This window comes from Propithecus coquereli, unplaced genomic scaffold (assembly GCF_000956105.1).
Source record: "Propithecus coquereli isolate 6110/MARCELLA unplaced genomic scaffold, Pcoq_1.0 Scaffold590, whole genome shotgun sequence".
Classification (NCBI taxonomy): domain Eukaryota; kingdom Metazoa; phylum Chordata; class Mammalia; order Primates; family Indriidae; genus Propithecus; species Propithecus coquereli.
In genome coordinates, this window is record NW_012151841.1 from 347,764 (window position 1) to 374,595 (window position 26,832).

The 26,832-nt window shown below is 41.7% G+C and overlaps 1 protein-coding gene across 1 annotated transcript in view; it reads right to left on the reverse strand.

Annotated features, from left to right (window-relative positions):
* Positions 1-37: 37 nt before the first annotated feature.
* RPN2 (ribophorin II) overlaps positions 38-26,832 on the reverse strand; it is a 53,891-nt gene continuing 27,096 nt past the window's right edge. Inside the window, exons 9-17 of the mRNA XM_012658952.1 lie at positions 25,739-25,844; positions 15,769-15,860; positions 13,943-14,057; positions 11,502-11,696; positions 10,185-10,271; positions 8,121-8,216; positions 6,695-6,770; positions 4,741-4,870; positions 38-154 (exon numbers count right to left, since the gene is read on the reverse strand). Coding sequence (XP_012514406.1) covers positions 142-154; positions 4,741-4,870; positions 6,695-6,770; positions 8,121-8,216; positions 10,185-10,271; positions 11,502-11,696; positions 13,943-14,057; positions 15,769-15,860; positions 25,739-25,844 — 910 coding nt within the window. The 3' untranslated portion in view covers positions 38-141. The remainder of the gene's footprint in view (positions 155-4,740; positions 4,871-6,694; positions 6,771-8,120; positions 8,217-10,184; positions 10,272-11,501; positions 11,697-13,942; positions 14,058-15,768; positions 15,861-25,738; positions 25,845-26,832) is intronic.

Genomic DNA, 26,832 nt, shown 5'->3' on the forward strand with positions numbered 1-26,832 from the left:
AAGCAAAAAGATAACCACAATCTCAACGTTTTTCTTCTTAAATAAAGCTTGTTTAATCTCTCTTTTCACACTGTGAATTGTTCTTGACTCCTTTTCTCAACATTCATTTCAGTTTTCAGAATTTCCATCCTTGTCCTGGAACTAATGTGCTGTTCTAAAAGAGAATGGAGACAAACACAAAATTACTGAAGGTTCCAGTTCGTTGTTGTAGTTCCTAACTGCTGACGAGAGTGAGACCAAGGTATTCTCCCACTATAAATCTCATTTATAAGGGAATAATCATTTAACTATTGATTCTATTTAGCCCCTTCTCATTTTACAAAAGAATGTGAGATAGCTTGTTCAAAACTGCAGTTGATGCCCACTTAAATATACACAACGAAACAACTGGACAGCAACTAAGTAAGAAAGTGGTACGTGAGCACCTAAGCAAATGCGGTAATTCCAGGCACACCTCTCACAGTGCAAGGCCAAAAAGAGAGTGTAAATTTTACTAGGTGAACAGAAGAAAATTTGAAGAATGCTCATCTTCAGTCTCTCAGACTCCAGATCTACCAGCCAACGTGTGGCCCTTATGTAGCTTGAAGGCGACATCCTGCCCATTCACTACAGAAACCTACACCACGTCCCTGCCACGTGACTGTGTTCTTGCCAAGGCAGACTCGGCATCTAAACCTAACACACAAGGACTCTCAAAAATGGGGGGACTAAGCTAACAGAAAACTTTTAAAGGGGATAAAGACCTCTCTGTTTCTTCATTCTCTCTTTCCCCTCAGCTGCCCTTCCCTATACTCTAAGTGTTGGGGAAACACAAAGAACGAAAATGACAATCTAGACAGACACTGTGGGGAGGGAGAGTGACAGCAGCTAGTAACTGAGTCAGGCAGGCTCCGGCGAGCCGGGGAGGGGGTGCTGACACACACACCACCCTTTAGTAGGCAGCTCTTCCCAGTGGTGAGGACTAAGGTGATGAGGATGAAGTCTTACAGAACGGCAGGCTCCAAACCAATCAATAAAACAGTTCCGAGGGACATGCACAGGCATGGAACTGTGCTGAGGGCCAGACTGTGTGCTCCTAATGCCTTGCCAACACTCAGAGGTTCCTAGGTAGGCTAAAGCGTGTGCATTCATAAATGTTCATGCAGAAAGGACAGCATGAGTATGAAATAAGAACAGCTGAAGGGTGGTGGCCCACGACCCTCTGTCCTGGCTAAAACGTTATGCCCTACATTATGTCTGCTCAAACCAATATCTGTCCTCAGATCAAGAGAATTTAACCACCAGGGGTTTCCCTACAAAATACTAGGTCTCAACCTCAGAAAGTACCAAATGTCCAAATAATCAAGTAACCTTCCTCTCTCTCAAGCAATATGATTTGGGGGTACCAGGGTCGGGGGTGGACTATTTAAATATCAAGGAAAAAAAAAATCAACCCAGAGTAAAGAATTAAAGAACTCAACATGTAGCAGAAAGGACTAGTTTTGAAAGCAAATCTCAGACAGAGCAATTTAATTTAGGGTAAAACTAAATGTACATGGCCAGGGAATGAGGGTGGGAGAAGCGACCGACTGTAAGAAGCGGACGGGGGAACTTTCTGGAGGGTTGCGATAGTCTGTATCTTGATTGAGATGGTGGTTACACAACTATTTAAGTTTTTCAAGGTTCCCAGAATTGTACACTAAAACGGGTGAATTTTACCATATATAAATTATACTTCAGTTAAACCTGAAAAAACAAAACCAAAACAAATGCAGCTCCTTTCTGAGCCAAGGACTAGGTGACCCAGCTTATGTGCACACAGCAGTGGACAGGCTCTAAATTCTATGCCTTTGTTGATCTCCCCTATTTTCAGAGGATTAAAAATTAGATGGCTTTGTTGCTTTGGCAGGGAAAGCCATTAAGAGGGAACATGATGTGAAAATTCAAATACCTCCCTCCCTTTGTTGGGCTAAGGCAGGGGTCAGCAAACTGTGCCATACAGGCCAAATCCAGCCCAGCACCTGTTTGGATAAATAAAGTTTTACTGGAACACAGCCATCCCCACTTGTTTCATTAATACCTAGTCTATGACTGCTTTCATGTGACAATGACGGAGTTGTGTAGTTCTGCCAAGAGACTATATGGCCAGCAAAGCCTAAAATACTATCTGATTCTTTACAGAAAACTTTTTTTTTTTTTTTTTGAGACAGAGTCTCACTGTGTTGCCCGGGCTAGAGTGCCGTGGCATCAGCCTAGCTCACAGCAACCTCAAACTCCTGGGCTCAAGCGATCCTTCTGCCTCAGCCTCCCGAGTAGCTGGGAATACAGGCATGTGCCACCATGCCCGGCTAATTTTTTTTTCTATATATTTTTAGTTGTCCAATTAATTTCTTTCTATTTTTAGTAGAGACAGGGTCTCGCTCTTGCTCAGGCTGGTCTCGAACTCCTGAGCTCAAACAATCCGCCCGCCTTGGCCTCCCAGAGTGCTAGGATTACAGGCGTGAGCCACCGTGCCCGGCCTACAGAAAACTTTTGCTGGCCCCTGGTCTAGTGGAACAGATCAATGAAGCATCAGACAATCGGACACTCTCTCTCCTTCCCTCCTGTCACCTTGCCTCCACTTCTGTCCCCATCCTAGGACTAACGTGTGGAAGGAGAATGAGTGGCATTTCACTTAACACTTTAGTCACAAGGGGGGCAGCCCTGAACCCTACCCTAAGTGCTAGGGAGCTGGATTCTGATGCTGGCTTTCATCTGTGGCCACCAGTCCTTCATAATTTAGAGTCTCAATGAACCACACCATTTGGCCCAACTAAACATTAGTGTTACAGAAGGCCTAAAAACAGTGACAAGGTGTGCCAGGATTTGCCATGGAACTATCACTTAATGAATTTTGGACTTGTCTTATCCTCAACTCAGCTCTCCTGTAAACAAAAAGGGGTGCGGTCTACAAATAAATACCCCATGGGATATGAGGGAGGATGAAATCTTACATAGTCAAAGCCAGGCCAAAGCTGCCCCCACTGCAAAGTTACCCCGTCAGCTGGGCTAACTCAGGAAGCTTTTGCCCTGGTCCAGTCACAACCTCACCCAGCAAGTTGGAAAATGGCCCCAGAATTCAGCTTTGGCTTAGGGGCTTAGGGAGAGGTGGGGAGGAATGGGTGGGCTAAAAACTGGAAAGATAACTGACATGCATGAGGTGGGCAAGATGGGAAAGGGACCCTGCTTCTGGGATGAGTCCGCCCTTCATCTTTACCGTAGTGTCCTATATTTTGCCAATCTACTGCTCTGCTCTGCAGCGATCCTGCCAAAGGAAAGAGGGTTTGAGAATCAAGAAAGGACAGTCAGAGGAGAAATAAGCTGAGGAAAGAAACGACAAACACCCAACCAGAGCTTCCATTAGGGTCACTGATTTTCCCAGGGCAGAGTTCATTCCAGGACTTACAAAGAAGACAGCAGAAGAGTGGGCTTTAAGCTCCTAAGTGGGATATGTGAGTAGGGGGGAGGGAGGAGTCACCCATCCTTTTGGGATTCTGATAAAAACCATGGCCTCTTTCCCCAGAAAACGCATACAACTTTAGGATTCCAGATCAGGAACTCCAGCCATGCAGGCTCTAAACCAAATGATTTCTACCCAGCTCTCTCCTTGATTTTGTTATTTCTGAGTGGGCAACTTCCAGAAAAGAGAGAACTTAGAGCACAGCCTTTTGGCTCCCTGGGGGCCCAGGCAGTTGCTGGAAGGGAACATGGCTCTGCTTTGCAAAAACAGCTGAGTCCCAGCTCCTTCTCAGCCGGCAGGAAAAGGCTGCTGGAGGGCAGAAAACCAACCAGCTGCCACTGCTGGTGCCATGGGGAGCTCTGCTGGGATGTGAATTCCTATAGGGAAGCCAAGGAGCATGTCTGTGTCACGTCTCCACAGAGAAGCGCTCAAAAAGCTCACAATGGAGACTCCGGCAGAAATGAGGTGTTTGCTTCTCCTACTCATTAATGGTCTCCCTGAAAAAGCCTCTCTCTGATCCGACCAACCTAACCGACAGCCATGCTAGAGGGCACGCTACTGAGTTACATTCTTCCAGCAAAAGTCCTGGACAGGAGAAAGCAGGGCACGTCTGAAAATGATTTCTTCCAAAGGTGAAAGCAATTCTGACCTTTTCTTACTGGCCTTTATGTGGCTGAAATCACCCAGGTTCTAATAAAGTCAAATCAATGAGAAACACCTATGTGACATTTAAATTTGCCTCCAATTTAGATTCAAAAGTCAAGCTGCCAGCAAACTGCCATCATGTCAGGGTCTGACCATTTGTACGACTCCGAGGTTGTCCGGTTCCCGGGGAAGTGGTATAGGCTCCGAGCAGACGGTCCCTGCTGGGAGCCTCTGCAAAACCTGCAGCAGCTTCTACAGGAAAGAACAAGACTCACGCTTTGGAGGACAAGCTCCTGGAGCTGTCAGGGGTTACAGAGGAGCAATGCTCCGGGGCAGGGGAGGAGGGCAGGGCAAAGAGGGGAATTTTTCACACAGCCAGAAAATTAACACTCTTCTGCCACACATTCTAATCCATTTTAATCTTCATAGAGCAGTTATTTTTCTCTCTCATTCTAATGTGTAGGGAAATAAATTATTGTGGTTTTACTACATTTAAAGCTAATCACTAGGGCCCTCTTCTGGAGAATACCAATCATTTTGGCACATACCCTTCTTCACAGAGCTGATGCAAATATTTCTAACCCTGCTTCGGAGCCATGGCCCAGCCCTAGCCTTACCTCTTGACTGCCTGCTGGGCCAGCATCCGATTGCCAGCCAGAAATGTCACACTGCCCAAGATGGCCAGGTACTTCAGGGTCTGGAACATGTTGAGCTGAGTCCAGTAGACATACATGAGCCCCAGCATAGCTGTAAGAAGAGGTGTCAAGATACCCAATTAAATGAAACTGTGCCAAAGCCCTGAGGTCAAGGAGAGTTAGGAGGAGGAACTGCTAGATCATGAAAAGGTCCGTATTTCTACACCAGCTTGTTTTATTCTTTTTATCTGAGCCAAAAAATAGGTAGCTCAATATACTCACCTCTCAGCCATGGCTACCAAGAAATCCAGAGTTAAAAAAAATCAGACTTCAGCTACTTTATTTCATTCCATTTCCTGCTAACATCTATTTCTCTGCTTCTCTAATGAAGTTTTTATTTTGTTTAAAACTTTACTATCGTGTTATAGTTGGGATTTTATTTTTTGAATTCTTAATAAAAATACATAGGATATAAATAAATGGTTTCTTTTTTATTAAAAAAAATCATAACCTGGGTGTGTGGTGGCTAGTGCCTGTAATCCCAGCTACTTGTAAGGCTGAGGAGGAAGAATCGCTTGAGGCCAGGAGCTTGAGACCAGCCTGGGCAACATAGCAAGACCCCATCTCTAAAAAAAATTAGCCAGGTGTGGGGATGTGTGCCTGTAGTCCTAGCTACTGGGGAGGCTGAGGTGGGAGGATCACTTGAGCCCAGGAGTTCAAGGCTGCAGTGAGCTATGATCACACCACTGCACTCCAGCCTGGGTGACAGAGCAAGACACCATCTCAAAAAAAAAAAAATTAAGGCATAATCTGCCATTTGGGAGCAAGGAGGACTGAGGAAGGTTTAGTGAAAAGAGTTCAGAGCTGAGCACTGAGCGCTCTGGGTTCTGGTCCAGGCTCTGCTCTTATCAGCCACTTAATTTCCCTGAGCCTGAATTCTCTCACCTGTCAAACAGGATCATAATTCCTGCCCCAATCACCCCCAACAGGGTTGTGAGGAGAATCAAATGAGGCAACAAACACAAAAAGCATACTGGCAAGAAAAGCCGTGGCTCTAGGCAGATTTATATTCAGGTTTTGCTCTTGGTCTGACCCAGGAAGGCCATGATTCACAACCAGTAACTGAGCTGGAGAGAAAGGTCATCCTGTCACTTTTGCCCATAAGGATGACAGGTGAACTACAGCAGGGGTTCTTGACCATTTCCAAGATCATGGACCACTGTGACAATCTGATCAAAGTTACAACTCTCTCTTTCCCCAGAAAAACAGACACATAATTGCCTAGAATTTCAAGGCATACTGAATCTGCATACTATGGATGCAGACAGTGACTCCTGAGAGAGGCAAAGAAGTTTAAAAATACTGAAGTCTCCGTGAAGTGCACGTCACCGCTGATCCAACAGTGTCAAAAGTCCTGGAAATATTGAACTGATGTACGAACGCACTGTATCGTGTTTAGGTTGTTTGGGTCCTAAGTTCTCAAGAGAACAACACAGGACAGCATGTCTGACTGTGGAAAGGACTATTTGCTGTTACCGTCTGGACAGAGCCGCCGGCAAATGTGAAGATCGATATGGTGGGGAAAGATAACCTTTGGAAATTGCATTAATGCTCTTCATCCAGGAAGATGGCTCGATGTAAAGATATGATAAGTGAGTAATCTCTGGAAATGAACAGGGCTATTAAATGAGGGTAAATGGCCTGCCAACAGCAGCCTAGTACAATGAAGTCCAGTCTAATGACAGCTGTTCTAAGCTGATGGACCAAACAGGTTTATCATCATATTAACTGTCCTCAAAGGCCAGGAGGAAGAGGGAAATGTTATGCTATTAAGTCATTACAGTTAATAGGTTGTGGGTCTACTTAACAGGCCTTTTGCGTGGGCAGGCGAAATGTCAGAGGAGGTTAAACGGAATTAGCAGCCTGGGGCACTTACCAGCATGTCCCAGGTGAAATATAATGGTGCTAGGAGCAAAAGTGAAGTTGGAGACATTGGCACCAATCCGGATCCACTGAATGATGGGGAGAAATAAATTAAAAAGACATCAGAACTTAAAAAGAAGGCAACACATGTCATGTGAATGCTAATCCAATCAACGGCCCTGAGGGCTTAGAAAGTCATGCATACTGGAAGGACAGGGAATTCTTCCAAGTGATAACCATCCTATTACAAGCCCTCGGGAAAAACTGTTCCCTTTTCTTCTTTAGAAAAGCACCTGAGCACCTGAGCTTGGGTAACTCAAACCTGAACATCATTTTTCATGATGGCAAAACTTTCTATTTTAAAACAGATGGAAACATGAAGCCAGAAGGTCAGAAACTGTACTTATGATGAAGTGACTGACACTGCCACCAGGTTCTCTAGGAATTGGGAGGAGAAACCTGCTGGCAGCGGGTAGGATGATGCTCTTGCTGTGGGTCCCGTGCCTTCTGAAATTCTGATCACTCAAAAATGAGAATAGGTGCCCGTACCCTAGGTGCGGTTTCCGAAAGCTTACGGCATGTCTTCTCGATTTAGATTAACCAGTAATTGTTTTATTAAAATCAATGAATTAATTAGGACCACAGAAAACTTTCTAAAAGTAAGGTCTAAAGCTTTTTTTCTTAAAATTCCCTGAATTTTTGAAGATATACATATATGTCTATAATTTTAAAAGAGAAACAAAGAAAAAAAATTAATTGGTTAAAAAAACATCAAACAGTACAGAAAAGTCTAAAATAAAAGTTTCCTTCCTGTACACTCTCCAAAAATGTCCTCTCCTCAGAGGTGACCAACGCTAACCCACACTGCCTTTTAAAACTTTTTATAGAAGATCATACTAAACATACTACCTTGCTTTCTTTGTGCAATAAATACTTCTTGGCAATCGTCACATCAGCATATAAATCTATCCATTCTTTGAAGCAGCTGCGTATTATTCCGCTGTATGGCTGTCCATAACTTAGTTAACACTTACTTTTATGAAGACTAGGTTGTTTCCAGTTTTATGCTCCAAACAGTGCTGACAAGCATAGCCTCTGTACTGCATTTTTTATAGCTATCAGCATTGGACCTTGCTTTGCTCACACTTGAGCTCCTCTGAATACTCCTATGGAGCATCACGGTCCATCCACTTTTGTCATTTTAGCTGCTACTAGGTACTTTCTCATGCCCCCTTGTCAGTGGGTCAATTTGTTTGGCCGCTTCCCCATACTGGGGAAGTTTGGTCATTCTAAAATTTCTTGACCATCAGTTCAGGTCACAGCTGCTGGACCTCTCTGGAGATGTGCTGAGGCCAGAGCACAGAGGCTCCTTTGGAAGGGCTACATCTGCCAACTCTGGCGCAGGACACACGCTGCCCATGCTAATTACAACCACTCACCAGAGCAAACAGCAGGAGCAATGGCGCGAGGACCAGGGCGGTGAATGTATTGGACACCACTGTGGGGGGCCTCTTCTCAGGCTCGCGGAACAGGTGCTGCCAAAAGAAGACACACCAAGAAGACTTACGAATGTGCCCTTACCGGCAGGGGCTGCCATATATACCAGGGACCAAAACATCAATGATGGTCACCAAAGGGAAATGCTACCCAGAGGCGAAAACCTACTGGCAACAAGTGGCCACTTGGCCTTTTGCCTCTTCTCAACGCTGGCTTCTGATCCCAGAGGTCTCCCTTCCAAAGACACTACATCAGTCCCAGCTCGTTGCTTGGCCAACCCTTTTGTCCCCTCAAAGACTCGCTGCCATTTAGAAGTTGGAGAATGCAACCCATCAAGTGGCATTAGGCCAGCCTCAAAGACAGTGCCCAGGTATAGGGATGGCTTGTGTGACACACCCGAGGCAGGATTCTGGACTTCATGATGCATCTGCATTCCCAGGTGGCACTGGCATATGTTGCTGCCTCACTTGACTTAGCCAACTGGTGGTAACCTCAGTTCCTTTAAAAATATAACAGAGGCCTCACTGCAGATTTTAACCATAACTCACTGCTCTCTCCCCTAGCCAGGGCTCTAAGGAAGCCCTAAACAAACTTTCTCCCTCACTCACTCTGCCTGATTTCCAGAGTTAAAGCAAAAGGCTGGGCAAGCATCCCTCTGATATTTCTTTGTTTTGTTTTTTTCTCCTGAGCAATTCTACACGAATTCTCTTTGCGAAGCTCACCTAGGTAATGTGACCTAGCAGAATCACCAATGGACCGGGAGTCCAGAGCCCTCCATTTAGGCCCGAACTGATATGCATGGCTGTGTGATCAGGGGCAAGTCATTTTTCCACTCTGTCTCAGCTTCCTGCTGGAAAACTGGGGGTGGGGAGGGCAGTGACCATCCTAGTAGGCTTGTAAAGATACTCTAAATGAAATAGGGCATTTGACTATGCTTTGGAAGCTGTAACACACTTAGGCAAATCAAGCTTTCTTTTTTTAAGATTTTTTCCTCTAGTATTATCAACACATGGCTGTCTCTTCTGCTTGCCAATGCCCGGTGTCATGATGAGGCAGTCTCATTTCAGCCTCCCGTTCCTATATTTTCACCTCTGCCCTCCTTTGCTGCCACTGGCATTAAAGGATTTCTAACACCACAGCAGTTGCTGCCACCTACTCCATACTCTACAGATCAGCCAGCACCTTCATCATCGCAATTATACCTTCCACTATTTAACTCCACTTTCCATTCTTAAATTCTTAATGCTCTATCAACATTACGAGGAATTTTAAAAAGAATTCTACCGCTCTACCCTTTGGGCTCTTGTCCTTTTTCACACTGAAATGAAAGCAGGTAGTCTGCTTGTAACACTTGACATTTCATTGATTCATATGTAGGTTTCCATGTATGATCATTTCTTGTGATTGCAGGACAGTCAGTCCACTGAGTGGATTCACCTCAGTTTCCTTAACCAATACCTAAATTATTTAGCTACTATTGCATTTATTTTTAAGGGGCTTTAGAAACATTTCAAAGCTTTTCTTTCCTCATCTATGACCTACTTTCATCCTTACGACAGTCCTGTGGGCTAGGCAAGCCTGGGCAGACCTTGCTCATCTAAGGATTTGCCTAATGAAGTAAGGCCCTGTTCTCCCAGGCGAGTTTCCCCCTCAGCCCTGATTTATGCAGAAGCAGCGAGATAAATGCTAAACGCATCTGCCCTCGTAGCTGTCAAGCAGCGGTCTGAAGGCTGAACCTCCTGGATGTCAGGAAAGACAGACTCAGGTTCTGATTTCATCTCCAACTCTGCTTTCTGGAAGCTAGTCATTGGACGCTTTGAACCTGTTTGCTCAGCTCGAGGACGGGGCTGCTGTTTCCCCTGCCTATTTACAGGGTAGTGAGATCAAACTATAGAGTATCATATAAGCAGGTTAGAGGACCGGAGCCACAGTCCAGGGGTTTGCTGCCCTTTTCCTTTGTGCCCATTTCTCCCCTGGGTTTAGTGGATAAGCCCTTTGGGATATACCTGAATTTCCTGCTTCGGGGTAAAAAGGTTCTGGGACAAGACAGTCGATGGAGCTTCTTCCTCTGGGAACTTGATGACCACATCAGCCTAAAAAAATAAGGGCAGTCTTTAAAAGCACAGGGGCAGAGAAGGGGTGAAATTCCTCGGCAGGATAACATCCCGACTCACATCTAGGACCATAACTGAAAAAAGCTCCAAGCAGTCCAATCACTTCTGATCCATTAGTTGACAAATTGCGGCAGTAAAAATTTCAAAAACAAAACAAGTATTTGTTGAAAATGCTTTTTAGAGTAAGAGTTCTAATTTTCTACTGGTATGGCAAGCCCCATAGGGCTGCTTAATACAAAAATCCCAGCTGGTACACAAGCTGTTAGAGCTGCAATCAGAAACTGCTTGGTGTCCTGGGAAGTGTGATTTAGTCATATTTAGAAAAAAAAGAAAGAAATGAGAATGCGTTCTCGTACAGAAAGTAGCCCAAAGTCCAGGAGAAGAAAAGGAGCCTTGAATACGGCACCAGAAAACACAGCAGTCCCTTTGTCCTGGGAAGGGAGCCAACCACCATTCAAGGCCTGCCATTTGGCCTCTGCTGCCTTTCCAAGCTCGTCACCCACTGCCCTCGACAGGATGCAGGTGCTCCAGGGAAACATAACAACTCATATCTCACCGAAAGCACCTTGAGCTTTTCCGCAGGCCGTTCCCCAGTGATCATCCCCCAGCCCCCAGATACTATTCTGATAAAACCTTGCCGTTCTTCAACCCCTTCTCAAATGCTATGTCTTTCGAGAAGTTTTCTCTCATCACACCAATCAGAAGAGAGGCATGAAGTGAGGCACTACACAAATGTTAGTCCTTAGTTAATTAGCATTTTGCACATCCTACAATTCATTATTCTACACCATCCTGAGTTGTTATCAGAATTCAGATCTCGTCCCTCCCATGAGGCTATACCGTATCTCAGAAGTCAGGGCCTTATCTTTTACATCTGTGTACCCCCAACAGTGCCTTGCTTGGAATACGAGAGCCTCCTTCCTGTGTAACATCTACAGGAATTCACAGATCACTAGCACTCACAAGGGCAAACTTACTCTTCCTTCATTCACTCAATCAATATTTATTAAGCACCTACAATGTGCCAAGCCATGTGCGTGACCCTAGGACTATTTATGGAGACAGCACACAGTGCCTCACCTCACAGCACTTATTCATGGCCCACGGGAGGCAGAGGCATGGCGGGTGAAGAGCCCTTGCCCCTGAGGAGCCGTCTGTGTCTGTGGTACAGCCACTCTCACCTTTGTCAGGGTGCATTTAGGCACATACCACATTCCAGAGGATTGGGTTCTTCAAAGTGGCATCTCCGATGATTAAGTAGAGAGTATAGGTGCCAGAGGCAGAGTCGAATTCAATCTTTCTTTCAGAGGTATCCAGTTCAAACTTGTACACGTTCTTGTGATCCGGCTCAGCGACGAACACCACTTCCTGGCCAGTCTTCTGGTTATGGAGTCGGACAAATGTCTAAACGGAACAATAATACAACCTTTCATCTGATAATTTCAAAACTCCCGGTGGGCCCAACATGGACTCTGCCAGGCAGCAGACTGTTAGCTCTTTCCTCACAGTGAGCACTCTGGGACCTGCCAGACCTGCCCAAAAGTGGAAGGAGTGGTCATGCCACCCTAGCTGCTAGCTCAGAGATAACTTTTTGCTGGTACAAGGACAGAAATTTAACTTAGGGGTCCAGCCAATTCTCGACCAGTTGGAGGCTGAATGCCCAGTTTGTGGATGATTTAAGTCCTTTGCAATTGCTGCAATTTCTTTTTCCTGCCAGGCTTTTGGCCACTTTGCTGCCCAATTAACTTCTTCAGCAGAGGGTGAAAAGAAGGGAAATGAGGTGGAACTGTAAAAGGCCCACTTTCAATTTCCTAGTGCCTGCAGCTAAAGATTGAGTAGAGGCGCCTTGGGTATTGATAGCAAGGCGGAGTTCTAATCGAGCAGAGCAGCCCAATGTCACAGAAAGCCCCAGCTCTGAAGACAGACAGATTTGGCCCTACTACTTATTGGTGAGCAGGTTACTTAACCTCCTTGTGCCTCAATTTCTTCATCTTTAAGGCAGAAAGATTAACTTTTACAAGAGGTATATCTGTGTGAAGATTTGCAATGATGTATGTAAAGCATTTAGTGCAGGGCCTGGTCTATACTAGGTAGTCAACAAAAGGTAGCTAATATTATGATCAATATGATGGTCCTGAATCTAATCATTTTATCCCCACAATGGCATAAGAAACTAGAGTTTCTGCAACAAAATTTAATATCCACTCAGAGCTTTTCTAAACGTTTCAAAATAAAGAATTCAACAAGGCACAGATCGTAAGACATAAGCATTAAATGAGTTGCCATGGTCACACAGCTAGTGCTGGGTCTACAGAAAAAACATAAATCTCATTTGTTACTCTACACCCGAACAACAAAGAACCACCATCAAGTATTTAGGGAAAGGGGCCCAGAGATGCGAAGCATCCCGACTACAGCTACTAGTTTTGGCCAGGAATGGCATTTAGGAGTCCAGGTGCCCGATCTCCCTCCTATCATAGTTAAGTGCAGGCGGCTGCCAAGCTCATCTACAACATGCCATCTCTGCCTGGGAGGTCTCTAAGCCATGATTGCCAAAACAGAGTCTTGGATAAGACAAGTATTCAGTTAAAGTTACATTTCCTCACTAACTCTCCCTGCTCTAACCCTAATCCTACCAATTTTGTTTTGTTAATTTCTTTTCTTTGTATTCTTTCTTTTATGCTATTTGGTTGGCAAATGTCATTCTGGGAAGGAGCTGGGAAATGCTAAGAGGCTGAAATGCTTAAAGGTCAGGTAGCCATGGCTAAGGGCTCTGACCAAGCAGTCTGGAGTTTGGGGGTGGAAGGGAGAGAGGAGCAGAAGACCGCCGGGCACTGTGGCCCTAGGGGCAGGTGCTGTGGGGCACAGGTGCAGCAGCTGCAGCTATGAGAAACAGAAAGCAAGAAGGTTCCCAAGTAAATCCATTCACCTCAGTGGTCTGCCCTGAAGCTGCCTTGAGGCACAAACACAAGGCTGCTGGTTCTTGCTAAAGCATCAATACAGAGCACTTAGACCAAGCCTACTAGGTCCCACATTCTTTCTTGTCTTTCAGCATTTGAAGTATTTATCTGAATTGTCCTTTAGAGAACACTAAAGGCGGGGCCAACAGTGGACAAAAGCCATATCAGGTTCTCTAGGGAAAGGGTATATGGTTTGAAAATCTTTTAAATGATAATTTTCATTACTTTATATATGAAAAAAAAATAAAGCCTATTGCTTTTACAATACAAAGTAGGCACAAGTTAAAAGAGGATATCCTTCAGAGTCCTACAAATAGAAAATCTGCTTTAGCCAGAAGAAAAAATGCTTTAGGCCTTCTGCTTAGGTTTTTCTTTTTCAAAATTATTTCAATATATTCCCTTTCTTTAATCAGAAATAAAAAGCCTCAATTAAGTGCTAATCTGCCTTCAGTATATCTCCTCAATACCAGCTAATCTTTTAAAAAGAAGTGCGTATTCCAGGTGAAGGATTACAACCAACGCTAGTGGTAAAGCGTTATGTGGAAGAATCTGAAGGACCGTCAGGGTTCAGAGTCAAGGTCTGAAAGCAGGAATGTGGAACTTGCCCTAGACCATGTCATACGCCACATTATTAACTCCAGTGCGCATTCACGTTTCAGGCCAAGAGAACCATCTGGGCTTCTTCCTGACCTGGTGAGGGGTGAGTTCAGCACCAGTGTTCACATCTACCAGCTGGAAGAACAAGGCGAAGTTCTGGTGGCTGTCTGCGATGAATGTGCCCTTGGCTTTGGCTGGGTAGTTCACCCTGAAAGAGACATTATGCAGTTAGTCTTCAGAAAGGATCTGCAAATCTCTGAGAACAGGCAAAGAATGCATACTTCACTTTGTTGCCTAATCCTCCCTCTCCCACTGTTAACACTTCTGTTGTGGACAGACAGTTGTGGAGAATTGTCTGTGGCCTAGGGGTAAATTGGATTGCTAAAGCCAGTACTAAGGAAACTCAGAATAAACTTTCAGCAGGGTCTGGGGAAAATGCTACGTGCAGATGCTTGTACCTCTAGGCTTTCACTTCAAGGACCTAAGGCTAGCAACTCAACCAAGTCAGGCACCTGTGGAGCTCACTCTAACCTCTGCAGGCACACAGGAGAGGGGAGAGCCAGGCTGGCTGAACCGCAAGGAGAAATAATCACAGGATTGACGCTAGCAGCATATGTGAGCAAGGTCAGAGACCAGGGACAGGAGATTCAAAGGAAACAAGGCTACTTTTGGCTTTTGCTTTTTTTAATGCTGTATTTCTTCCTGGACAGTATTTCAATTATTTTTCTGCCTTGAAACTAGGTTTTAAAAAGTCATTTTTCTCAAAAAGGCAGTCTTGATGAGAGAAACTATTCTTTTCACAGCTATCTCCTGGGATTTTAGGGTAAACAAACCAAATGGTTATATATAGAGCTCACACCTGGCTTTATTTTAAATTTATGCTTTATATTTACTCATGAATATACCAACTCTTCATCTATATAGAGAATTAAACTGCAAAGCACTCTAACACACATTATTTCAGTGGATTCTCAAACAGTGCTCTCATCTCTGATATCACTACGAAAATAACCAAGCCAGAGACAGTAAGACCACCTCTATGTAATTTGAAAGGCATGACTGCTTGGCTTCCAGGCTCTGACTAACATCCCCTGTCTTCAAAATGGCCTTGAGGGTCACCTACTATGTTCTGGCCTCTAAAGCCACCCCAGATGAGTAAAGTTGGAGTTTGGACTGCACCCAGAGATCTAGATCCCCAAAATAAGGATCTGAGGAAGGGCTGACAAATGGGCTTCATACAGTGTTCTGGTCCAACTCCGATCATTGTTAATGATTACCTAGAAGGTTGTGTTAAAAAAAAAAAAAAGATTCTGAAGCTGAGTCTGAGTTTAGTAGGAATAAATGCTGTGACTTACTAGTAATGCCCTCCACGGACTTGGGAAGGGGAACGGTAGCCCTAGTGCTGGGCATTTGCCAGCTCAGTTCTAAGGACTTACGATGCTTCCAACTAATTTCAGACCTACCATGGGCCAGAGAGAGTTTCCATGAGGCTAGTAAGAGCAAATTCAGGACTGCGAAGATAAGGAGATTGCACCAGAATGTAAATTAATACACTGCTTCCTTCACTGAGAAGGTCTTGTTATTTAAAAAATTGTCATCTGAACTAAATAATGTGCTTAGTGACAGAGCTGACTGACTCAGACTTATACCCTGAGGTAAGCTCCTTATCTCCTTGTGGATTGGTAATAAACGGTTTGCTCATGGACTGAACATTGGTATATACAATCCCCAAATCCGCTTAGATGCCAAGCAGAATCTCTGATGCAGTACCAGTGGAACTATAGCCTCTTTAATTTGGGATGCAAATTGGATCCCTGCTGACACAGAACTGATGTCCAGAGGGGCTCAGTGCACCTAGGCATGCTCCTCTCAGCTCTTCATCCTGGGCTCCCCCAGTGAACAGGTGGCATCCCACCTACCGGGTGGTTTTGGGCGCAATGCTCTGATCCTTATCTACAGTGGAAAGATCAACATTTGTGATGCCAACTTCAGTGGAGATCTTGACTCTGAGCTAGAGCAAAACAGAGAAGACAGTCGCCAAGTCAACTGGTGGGTATACGAGGAATTAACATGCATAGTCAAAGTTTTCCACTCGTTAAGGTCAGTACAGGCATGAAAAAAATCCTAGGACAGGAGTCTTCAAAGATTATAGTAAAACTGACCCAGTCAGGTAGTATTTTCCACCCACTCCCAACCTGAGGCCTAAAAAATAACCCCTTGATTCTCATCCCTTCTTCCCTTCTCTACCTTTGGATAGATGGTACATATTTTTAAAAGAAAATAAAAGTAGACCATGTGTCCTTTAAAATAAATAAGGGTAAAAATTCTTAAGCAGTAATCTTTAAATAATTCATATCAATAAGTGTTCGATTCTAAGGATAGCTAAGCTTCACTGCGTGCTTACCGTGTGAAAGGCACTGGCTTTGTAAAGACTATCTCATTTAATCTTCACAGCAGTTCTGTAAAGTAGTGCTACTTCAGACGAGGACATTAAGGATTAGAGAGATTAGGCTGCTTGTTCAAGATTAGATGGCCAGTAAGCGATAGGGCCAACATTCAGGCTCAGGCACTCCAACTCGGAATCCATGTGCTTAAGCACCTTGTTATACAGCTTCCCATCAATGCTTACTCTGTGCCAAGGAGCACTGGAACTCTGCATAAGACCTGACAAACTTTGACAGTTATCTGCACTGTTCACCAGGTACTTCTCATTCTCCTTCTGAGCATGTGGTAGAATTCTACTTCCCTGCCCCCCTGGAGTTGGGTGTGGCCATGTCACTTGCTTTGGCCAAAGAAATGTGAGCAGAAGTGAGGGTGTTACTTCCAGGTGGAAGCTTTGAGAGTGAGGGTGTGATTCTCTCTTTTCTGCTGACATGGACACAGACAATGTGCAGGAGGAGGCTTGCTCCTTCAGCCAGGGTCCCGGAGTAAGGGTGACATGAAGCACAGCCTCCAGCTGACCCCGAAAGACACCTAGCATGGGCAAAAAAATCAACCTTTGTTGTTTTAAGCCACTGTAGCATAAATCAGTCTATCTGGACTCTTCCAGTGTTTGAATTCTGTATGTCCCTTATAAACATTTTCACTAAGAGGAGCTAGCTAATGCCAGTAAACAAGAAATTTAAAAATTAGACTAAAATAAATGTAAATACCCAAAAGAGATAGATAATATGTTAATGGTCTATTCGCTGGACATTTTTGAGTTAAAATCTAGTTTGAATGTGCAAATTATGCAAACCCAAGGCGCTTTTATGTGCAAACATATCTTTGAGCCTTCCAAATATTTGATAGGTTTGAATGTAATGCTTAAGGAAATCCTTGCCAAATCCAGTGGTTTATAGTCTGAGTCAGGATCAAGGAATAGAGACAGAGGGCTGGGCAAATAATTGAAGGATAGCTTTGGCATTTTCCTATAATAAAATGCCATATCAAGGTGTGACAACTTCAAATCAAGGCAAAGAAGAAAAATTAAAAAGAGATAAAGATAGCTATCCCTTTTAACAGCCTTCTCTCTTGCCTCCATAATAACTATTTTGTGACAACAGCCTCAATTATCAGGTTGAATAGGAGTGTTCCGTTTTGCTTAAGATTTTACCAGAAGGTGTAAGGATATTACCATGTACTTTTTAATACATGGACACCTATTAGCAGTATATTTAGCATTACTGCCTATCACTGAGTGTAGGCAACTAGGTGAACTATGGCGGTGGAGGAGGCGGATGATGGCCCATCAGGAGAGAGCAAGGAGCCTCCACTCTGGTTCTGTGGGCTCTCTACTGAGTAAACAGCCCCATAACTCACACAGGGCTCAGAACCAGAGCAAGTTTTGCCATATAAAGCTCAACCTAGATAGGCACCTCACCATTTCCATGTGAAGACAAACTGGAATGGAAGGCTCAAGCAAAGAAGCAAAGAGCTCTGATGAGGCTACTGACTTCTGGCAAGATACTCCACTGAGAACACTTTCCCTACAGTGTGTGGAGCACCTAGGTGCAGGGAATCCAGAGATGGCAAGATACACTTCCTGTCCCATATGCAAACCATAATTATAACAGACCAGTTTACAGCTTTAATGGAGGGATGTACAAAGTGCAATGAAAGCACAGGAGAAGGAACTATGACCCAGGTCTGCCCGGGGTGGCCCCTGATTGGGGAGTAGGAAATGTTCCATAGCAAGAAGACTAAGGAGGAGGCTTGGTGGGCTTAGCAGTTTTGGGAGAGGTAGGAGATCAGCAATATTCTACGCTACAAAAATAATCTGTCTTCATAGTTAACTAGTCTGCAATCTTCATCAACATTAACCAGATTAATTCCCTCTTCATTTCTGTAACTCATTCTCTTAAGAACTCATTCATTTAATTTTTAAATGTGATCTTGAAATCATCATCCCACCTAAACATCCATAAACAGGAGATTAGCTAAATGAATAATGAATGCATCCTATGAATTACTATGGGGCAATTAAAAAGAACAAGGTAGATGTCTATGGAAGGATATAGAGATATTACCTACTTTTGAATATACAACCATCTAGTAGCAAAATTATATTTATAATCACTGTCTGTCATTGAATCTAGGCAACAGGGTGAATTATGGTGGGAGCAAGAGATGGCTGTCAAGTTAACAGACTCCCCAAGGGTAAAGCTGGGAGCCTCTACTTGTGGCAAAAGCAAAGAATACAACTATTTATCAAATGGTCTCTTTTATGTACATAGGAAAGGATATGCTCACATTTGCTGTAATAAATATCCTTTTTTTTTTTAAAGAGTACACAGGAGGCTGTTAATAATGATTCCTCTGACGAGGACCAATTGAAGGGATGGAAGAAGGCTCTTATATTTCATTATATACCTTTCTGTACTTCTAAGTTTTTTAAAAACACATGCATATTTTGCTATTTTTTAAATATAGGGATCATTTGGCAATGAGATTGTGGGTCATTTACTATCTTCTTTATATATTTTTTTGAATTAAGAAAGTATCACCCTTGGAGTTCTGACCCAGCTTAAAAAAAAGAAGTATCACCTAATAAAAATGATTTTAAAAAATCACTCTCCCTTTCAGCAGACAGATACAAACAAACAGAGGTTTAAAGAATTGTGTAAGGTTCCTCAATGTATCCTAATCATAGTGATAAGGGAGCCATCAATTTTCAGGTTTTCACCGAGAATCCTGACTATAAACTTTCGGCAGTAACATGGCCACTAGGGCCTGCTAATCAGGATTCAGCTGTGTATGTGTTCTGAACACAGCACAAGCATTCCCAGAAAATGCAGACACATGGAATGAGCAAAGGGCAAATTGCAGTGAACTTGAGTCATTTTTGGTTTGCCCTCAGCCCTAATGTTAAAAGGCTCCTTAAGTTACAACTTTCTTTGCTGCACAGAAACACTGTAGGGCTATTCTTACATAGGCAACAGTTTAAAATCCTTCTGCTCCTAAAATCTTACAACAAATGAGTGTCTGGAAATACTCAAAGGAAAAAGCATTTTTATGCTACTCTTTTAAAGCAAATTTAGAAATAAAAATCACATAACTTTTTTCAAAGCCCTCTTTTTAAAGAGTTTAGCATAGGATCCCTGTTGATTAGCTGCTTCTTCCTTCAAACCAACACTGTAGGATTAGGTTTTATAATAGGAAAGGGACTTGTTTCTGCACTTTAAATGCAGCTAAGCCTGCTTTACACTGGATCATGCTATTCCTTTCTTTGCCTGCACCGCATGCCATATCCATCTCAAAAAATGTTTTAACGCCAGGAAATGCTGTCTTTCTGCTGGGACTAATAACCTCCCTGTTTAGCTTATTACTGTCAAAATGATGGTGCATTAGGGGCAATTAATACTAATGAAAGCTTCCAAAACCCATGCTTCCCCTGATAGTAAGTTCAATGTCAGTGAGTGCTATTATAGGCCTCCCATACCAAACCACTGTTAATGCACTCTGACCAATGTCGAGCATCTCTAGGGAGAGCACACAGGACCCACTGACCTGCTCCAAGGCTCTAAGTGTGACTGTTACTGAAATTACAAAGTAAAGTTGCATACATGGCAGAGGTCAGAACCAACTCTCTCCCTCTCTCTCTCTTTCTCTCTCTCTCTCTCTCACACACACACACACACACAACTCAAATGTAATAAAGAGGGAGAGAGGAGATTTTGTAATGCTTATTCCATCACCATGAAGGGAAAGGACAGCAAATGGCCTCAATGAGGGCTTATCATCATTGCATGAACAACAGCTATTAGCCATTTCTGCTACTTTGTACTTAGATCATTTTTTTCAACAGCAACAGAAACACTTGGACAACACCAGATTTGATGTTACAAAAAGCCAAGCTGTTATAGAAAAAGACAGCATGGTATTGGCATAAGGACAAAAGCACAGATTATGGAACAGACTTATGAGTCCAGAAATTAACCCTTACATTTATGATCAATTGATTTCTGACAAGGATGCGCTGAGACAATTCAGTGGGGAAAGAACAGTCCTTTCAACAAATGGATCTGGGATCACTAGATGATCCACATGCAAAAGAAGGAGGTTGGACCCTTACCTCTCACCATACATAAAAAATAACTCAAAATGAATGAGAAATCTCAGTAAAAGCAAAAACCATAAAATTCTTATAAGAAAACATAGTAGTAAATCTTCGCAACCTTGGATTAGGCAATGGTTTCTTAAATATGACACCTAAGTCACAAGCAGTAACAACAAAAAAATAAACTAGACTTCATCAAAATTAAAACCTTTCACTGCAAAAGACAACATCATGAAAGTGAAAATACAACTTACAGACTGTGAGAAAATATTTGCAAATCATAAATTTATCTAATAAAGAACTTACAACCAGAATATATAAAGAACTCTTACAATTCAATAATATAAAAGGATAAATAAAAGGAAATAAGAGGTATACAGATTGGAAAGGAAGAAATAAAAAGACCAAAACTACCTTATTTTTAACAGGCAAAGAATTTGAATAGACATCTTTCCAAAGAAGATACACAAGTGACCAAAAAGCACAGGAAAAGATGCTCAACATCATTAGCCATCAGAGAAATGCAAATCAAAAAAACAACGAGATACCAGTTCATACCCACTAGGATGGCTATAATCAAAAAGCCAGGTAATAAAATGTGTTGATGAGGATATGGAGAAACTGGAACCCTCATACATTGCTAGTAGGAATGTAAAATGGGGCAGCTGCTTTGAAAACTTGTTAGTTTCTGAAAAAGTTAAATATGGAGTTACCATATGACCCAGTAATTCTATTCCTAAGCATATATCTCAAAGAACTGAAAACAGGTGTTCAAATAAAAACTTACACATGAATGTTCATAGCAGCATTATTCATAAGAGCCAAAGAGTGAAAATCCCTCAAATGTCCATCAACTGATGAATGGATAAACAAAATGTGATACATCCATACAATTTACTCAGCCATAAAAAGGAATAAGGTACTGATATTAATATATGCTACAACATGGATGAACCTTAAAAATAACATGCTAAATGAAAAAAAAGCCAGACACAAAAGGTGACATACAATTCTATTTACACAAAATGTCCCAAATAGGCAAACAACAGAGACAGAAAGTAGATCAGTAGATCTCAGGGCCAGGAGGAAGAGAGAATGGACAGTGACTCCTAATAGATGTGGGGCTGCTTTTTAGGGTGATAAAAACATTCTGGATTAGATTGTGGTAATGGCTGCACAAGTCTGTAACTATACTAAAAACACCAAATTGCATACTGTTTTGTTTTGTTTTTGAGACAGGGTCTTGCTCTGTCATCCAGGCTGGAGTGCAGTGGCATCATCATAACTCACTGCAGTCTCAAACTCCTGGGCTCATGCAATCCTCCTGCCTCAGTCTCCTGAATGACTAGGACTACAGATGTGTGCCACCACATCTGGTTAATCAAAAAGAAAAATTTTTTTTTAGAGACAGGGTCTCACTATGTTGCCCAAATTGGTCTCAAACTCCTGGCCTCAGGCGATCCTCCTGCCTCAGCCTCCCAAAGTGCTAGGATTAAAGGCATGAGCCACCACACGCAGCTTGAACTGCATACTTTTAATGGGTAAATTTTATGGTACGAGAATTATACCTCAATAAAGCTGTTATTTAATAAATAAATAATAAATAACAAATAAATAAAAGCCAAGGCTCACCCCTGGAAGATGAATTACCACAAAGTTCTGAGGGCTCTGGAATGTGAGAAAACATCTTTAAACCACTCCCCCCTTTTCTTCTTCTAAGTGGTCTGAGATGAAAACTAAGCACTAAAAAAATAAGATTCGATCTCCACCCACAGGAGTTCTTAGCCCAGTGAAAGAGCAATGCATATAAGCAAACAATAGCAATATAATTCAAGTACAATTATAGACAGGGTATAAAATATAACAAGAAACAAAAATAAAGTTCAAGTGGACTGAAGCCCTAAATATAAGGGGAAAAACAACTTAAAAATTGTTAGAAGAAAACATAAGAGAATACCTTTTTTACCCTGGGGTATCATAGGATTTTTGTAAAGACAATACAAAAACACAATCTAGGAAAAGACTTTCAAATTAGACTTCATTAAAATTAAATTTCATGCATCAAAAGATGCCATAAAGCAAGGCTAGAGGAAGATACTGATGCTTATAACTAAGGATTAGTATCTAGAATATATATCACTCCTCCTCTTCGGTCTCGGCCACAGAAGCAAGATGACGAAGGGAACGTCATCGCTCAAAAAGCGTTACAATAAGATGGGCATATTATGCCACCGCTGTGGCTCTAAGGCCCACCACCTTCAGAAGTTGACCTATGGTAAATGTGGCTACCCTGCCAAGAGCAAGTGAAAATATAACTGGAGTGCCAAGGCTAAAAGACGAAATACCACCGGCACTGGGTCGAATGAGGCACCTAAAAATTGTATACCGCAGATTCAGACATGAATCCCATGAAGAACAACACCTAAACCCAAGAAGGCAGCTCTTGCAACATCCAGTTCATCTTAAGAATTTCAATAATTAGTCATGCAACAAATGTTATGGTTTAAAAAAATACATATGTATATAAAATATCACTCCTAAAAATCAATAATAAAAAAGACTAACAAACCAAAAGAAAAACAGGCAAAGATTTTATAATTCACAGGAAAGGAAATCTGAATGGCCAACAAATATAAGAAAAGATGTTCAACTTTACTAGTAATCAAGAAAAACATTAAAACAAGATACTATTTCATATGCATCACATTATCAAAAACTGATAATACCAAACAGTGACAAGAATATGAAGAAAAGAGCAATTTGGTGATACCTAATAAAACAACAACAAAAGACTCATGGAAAGACATTAAGAGGTGGAATCAACAGGGCTTGGTAACTGACTAGGAGGTAGAACTAGCACTTAAGCTGGATTCAAAGGTGGAAAGAAGAAGAGGTTTCAAAAAATAAAAAATAAGCTTTTCTTTTAATGTGTTAAGTTGCAAATAAGGCCTCTTAATGAAGGAAACCAACATTACCAGAATGAAGTAGATTTGAAAGGTTTGAAGTAAACACGATAATAGTTTCTACCTGAACTCTGTCTTAGTGGATGTACTAGGAACAGATGTCTCATGCCCAAAAGGTCAGACATGAGGCAGAGAGATTACAGTTCCAGAAAACATCTTCCTTTCTGCCAAACTTAACATACAAGTGTTTAAACTATCCATGTTAAGTAATGCCCTATTTTTTGAAAAGGTCAAACTTTCTAGCTGCCTACGTCTTTCATCAAAAGAAAGTATTACAGGAGCCAACTTGAGCAGCTCTCCAAAGGCCAAACCTTGGATAATGAGTAAAAAAATAAATGAAGGTAATGGATCACAACCTATATAGTAAAATAAATATCCATGAGATGATAAATTTTAAATACACTATATTATACAAATTATATATTATAATATTTATGATTATAGATAATTGGATAAATAAATAGATGAGGCAGAAAAGACAGTTATTTTCTTACAGCAGAATTCCAATTAATAAATGTAAGAGTAAAAGAAAATCATTTTTGGCAAACACCATAGTAATAACTATTGCAGACAAGATGATCAGGATATTTGCAGAGTTTCAAAGTATCACCCCACAAAACACTTAATTACAAAGCAGAAAAACAGCAGCTTTACAGTGGAGAAACCTAGCAGACAACACCTTACTCAAGTGACCAAGGTTAACATGACCAGTAATGAGATATACCAACATCATATACTTCTTGCACTGAGAAGGGCAGAGCATCGCTTTTGGAGTATTATTGCAAAAAATGCATAATCTGAATTTAATCATAAGAAACATCAGACAAACCCAAATAGAGACATTCTACGAAGTATTTGGCCAGTACTCTTGAAAAGTGTCAAGGTCATGAAAAACAAAGAAATTATCTTAAACTGGAGGAGGCTTAAGGACGTGATAATGAAAGGAATACGTGATCCTGGATTGAATCCTGGACCACAAAAGGGATGGCAGTGGAACAACTGGCAAAATTTGAATGAAGGTCTATAGATTAGTTAATAGTACTGTATCAATATTAACTTCCTGGTATTGATGATTATATTATAGTTACATAAAATATTAACATTTGGGGAAGCTGGGTGAAGTGTATATGGGAATTCTACACACTATTTTTGCAATGTTTATTAAGATTACAATTATTTCAAAATGAAAAGATAAAAATATTTCTAATTAAAAAAAGAAAAGTGAATAGAAAATGACATCTGAATAGTAAAGAAAATAGTTGTCACAAATGGCATACATTTAATATTTCAAGAAAGACACAGTACCACTCCAAGGTCCCTATTGAGCAGAATGCATGGCTATGTAGTCAAGGAGATGCAGCAAAGACACGGTAGCGGAAACATTGAGAAATGAGAGCTGAAAGTGGTGGAAGAGAAAGGAGAAAGTAACTTTACCAAAAAGGCCAGCTGCTAGAGCTGTACACAGCTCTGCAATCTCTGAGGCTATCTCTACAGCCCCCAGGGCACACTAACTACACTGGTATACGTTACTCTATGCCCCTGAGCCTCAACTATGAAATGAAGATGACTCCACTCATTTTGCAGGGTTGTAAGAATAAAATAATATAACCAAAAACACACAGAATTGTGCTTCTCATGTAACAGTCATTCAACAAAGGATTCACACTGATGATCCTAATTCAGAGTAAGAAAAGGTTCAACCATACTCGAGTTTAAGAAAGTAGGAAAATGTGTAACTCATCTTAAATAAACTACTATCTAAAAAGGTTAAAATGAAAGTCACAGTGCTAGAAGAAGTAGAACTTTAAGTACCTGGGAAAAACACTAAAGTGAAATACCTCATTCCCGCAGAGCATCAGATAAATGAGGCTTAAAGCCACTTGGATCTTCAACCCAGCTAGAGTTAGCTAAACATCTGAAACACCATTCATTTTGATAGATTACCAGTTTTCTTTCATGCTTCACCCAGATAGCCTCATTACAGTCTTGTATATGTGTCACTTGATGCTTTTTGTCACCTATTTGGCACCGAGCACTTTTCTAAATCTACCAAGGCCTACCACACAAAAGATTTATGCCTCAGTGGAATTACGGGTGATTTTTATCTTTTCTACTTCCTAAATTTTATGTAAGATAGTAATGATAAATTTTAATGGAAAATGAATAATTTACAAATAAAAGAAAACTCACTATAACCAAATTCCTGATTTACTGCCTTGGCTAAGTCTGTCAAACAGCATAGTTTGAACCTACCCCTCTCTTAACATAGTCATGTTAGCTTGGTTGCAAAGAGAAGTCAATATTCCAGACAATTAATGCTGCATGTCTATTTGGTCATTTCCTTGGCTATATTAACATGGCAATGGGAATGGAAAGAAAAGTACCTACCTCTACGGTATTTGCAATGTAACGGCTGTCACCTTCAACTTTGACAGAGAAGTCATAATAACCACTGGAAAATTTGACATTCATGAAGTTTAGTTCAAAAACATCCCTGTTAAGAATGACAGCAAGGTTAGCAAGAATTCATGTAGGAAAGTCACAGATACGACAAACAGGGCCTATAAAGTGTCTCCTTGAGACAGTCCAGTGCTATATCCCAATCCTTAAGTCACTTTTTGACTTCCTATCCTACTTGGGGAATCTTGTGCTCAATCACAGACTACAACGCAGGGAAACCTTTAAAACTATCTAAAATGACCTCCTAGGTTTCCAAAGTTTTCTTTTCCTTTGTTTCCCCCTCAGCTCCTAAAATTCAACCTCCTGGTAGGTTTCCAAAATTTAACGTAAAATAGGTTAAGTCTACAGTATGATCTCAACTATGTTTAACAACAATAAAAAAAGGTAGAAGGAAATACCCCAAGATGTTCAAAGAGTTTGGTGTAGAGTAGCATAATTGTGGGTAATTTTTTGGTAGTATTTCTACTTTTCCATGTTTTGTGAATTTCTCAAAAAGGACATATCTTGGCCGGGCACAGTGGCTCATGCCTGTAATCCTAGCACTCTGGGAGGCTGAGGTGGGAGGACTGCTTGAGATCAGGAGTTTGAGACCAGCCTGAGCAAGAGCGAGACCCCGTCTCTACTAAAAATAGAACAATTAGCCAGACACTATGGTGTACGCCTATAATCCCAGCTACTTGGGAGGCCGAGGCAGGAGCATAGCTTGAGCCCAGGAGTTTGGGGTTGCTGTGAACTAGCTGACGCGACTGCACTCTAGCTGGGGCGGCAGAGTAAGATTGTCTCAAAAAAAAAAAAAAGACATACCTTTTTTATTTAAAAAATTAATTTTTATTTTAAAAGGTAAAGAAGATAATTCCTAACTCTAACTATACAGCAAAATCCCAATGTCTTTTACCATTCCATTGATCATTCCGAAAAATGATTTTGCTTTTTAAATTTCACATATTGGCTATATACTTTTATCACTATCTAAAAAACACATTTTCTCTTTAAAATCCAAACTCCTGATCTCAGTAACTTAC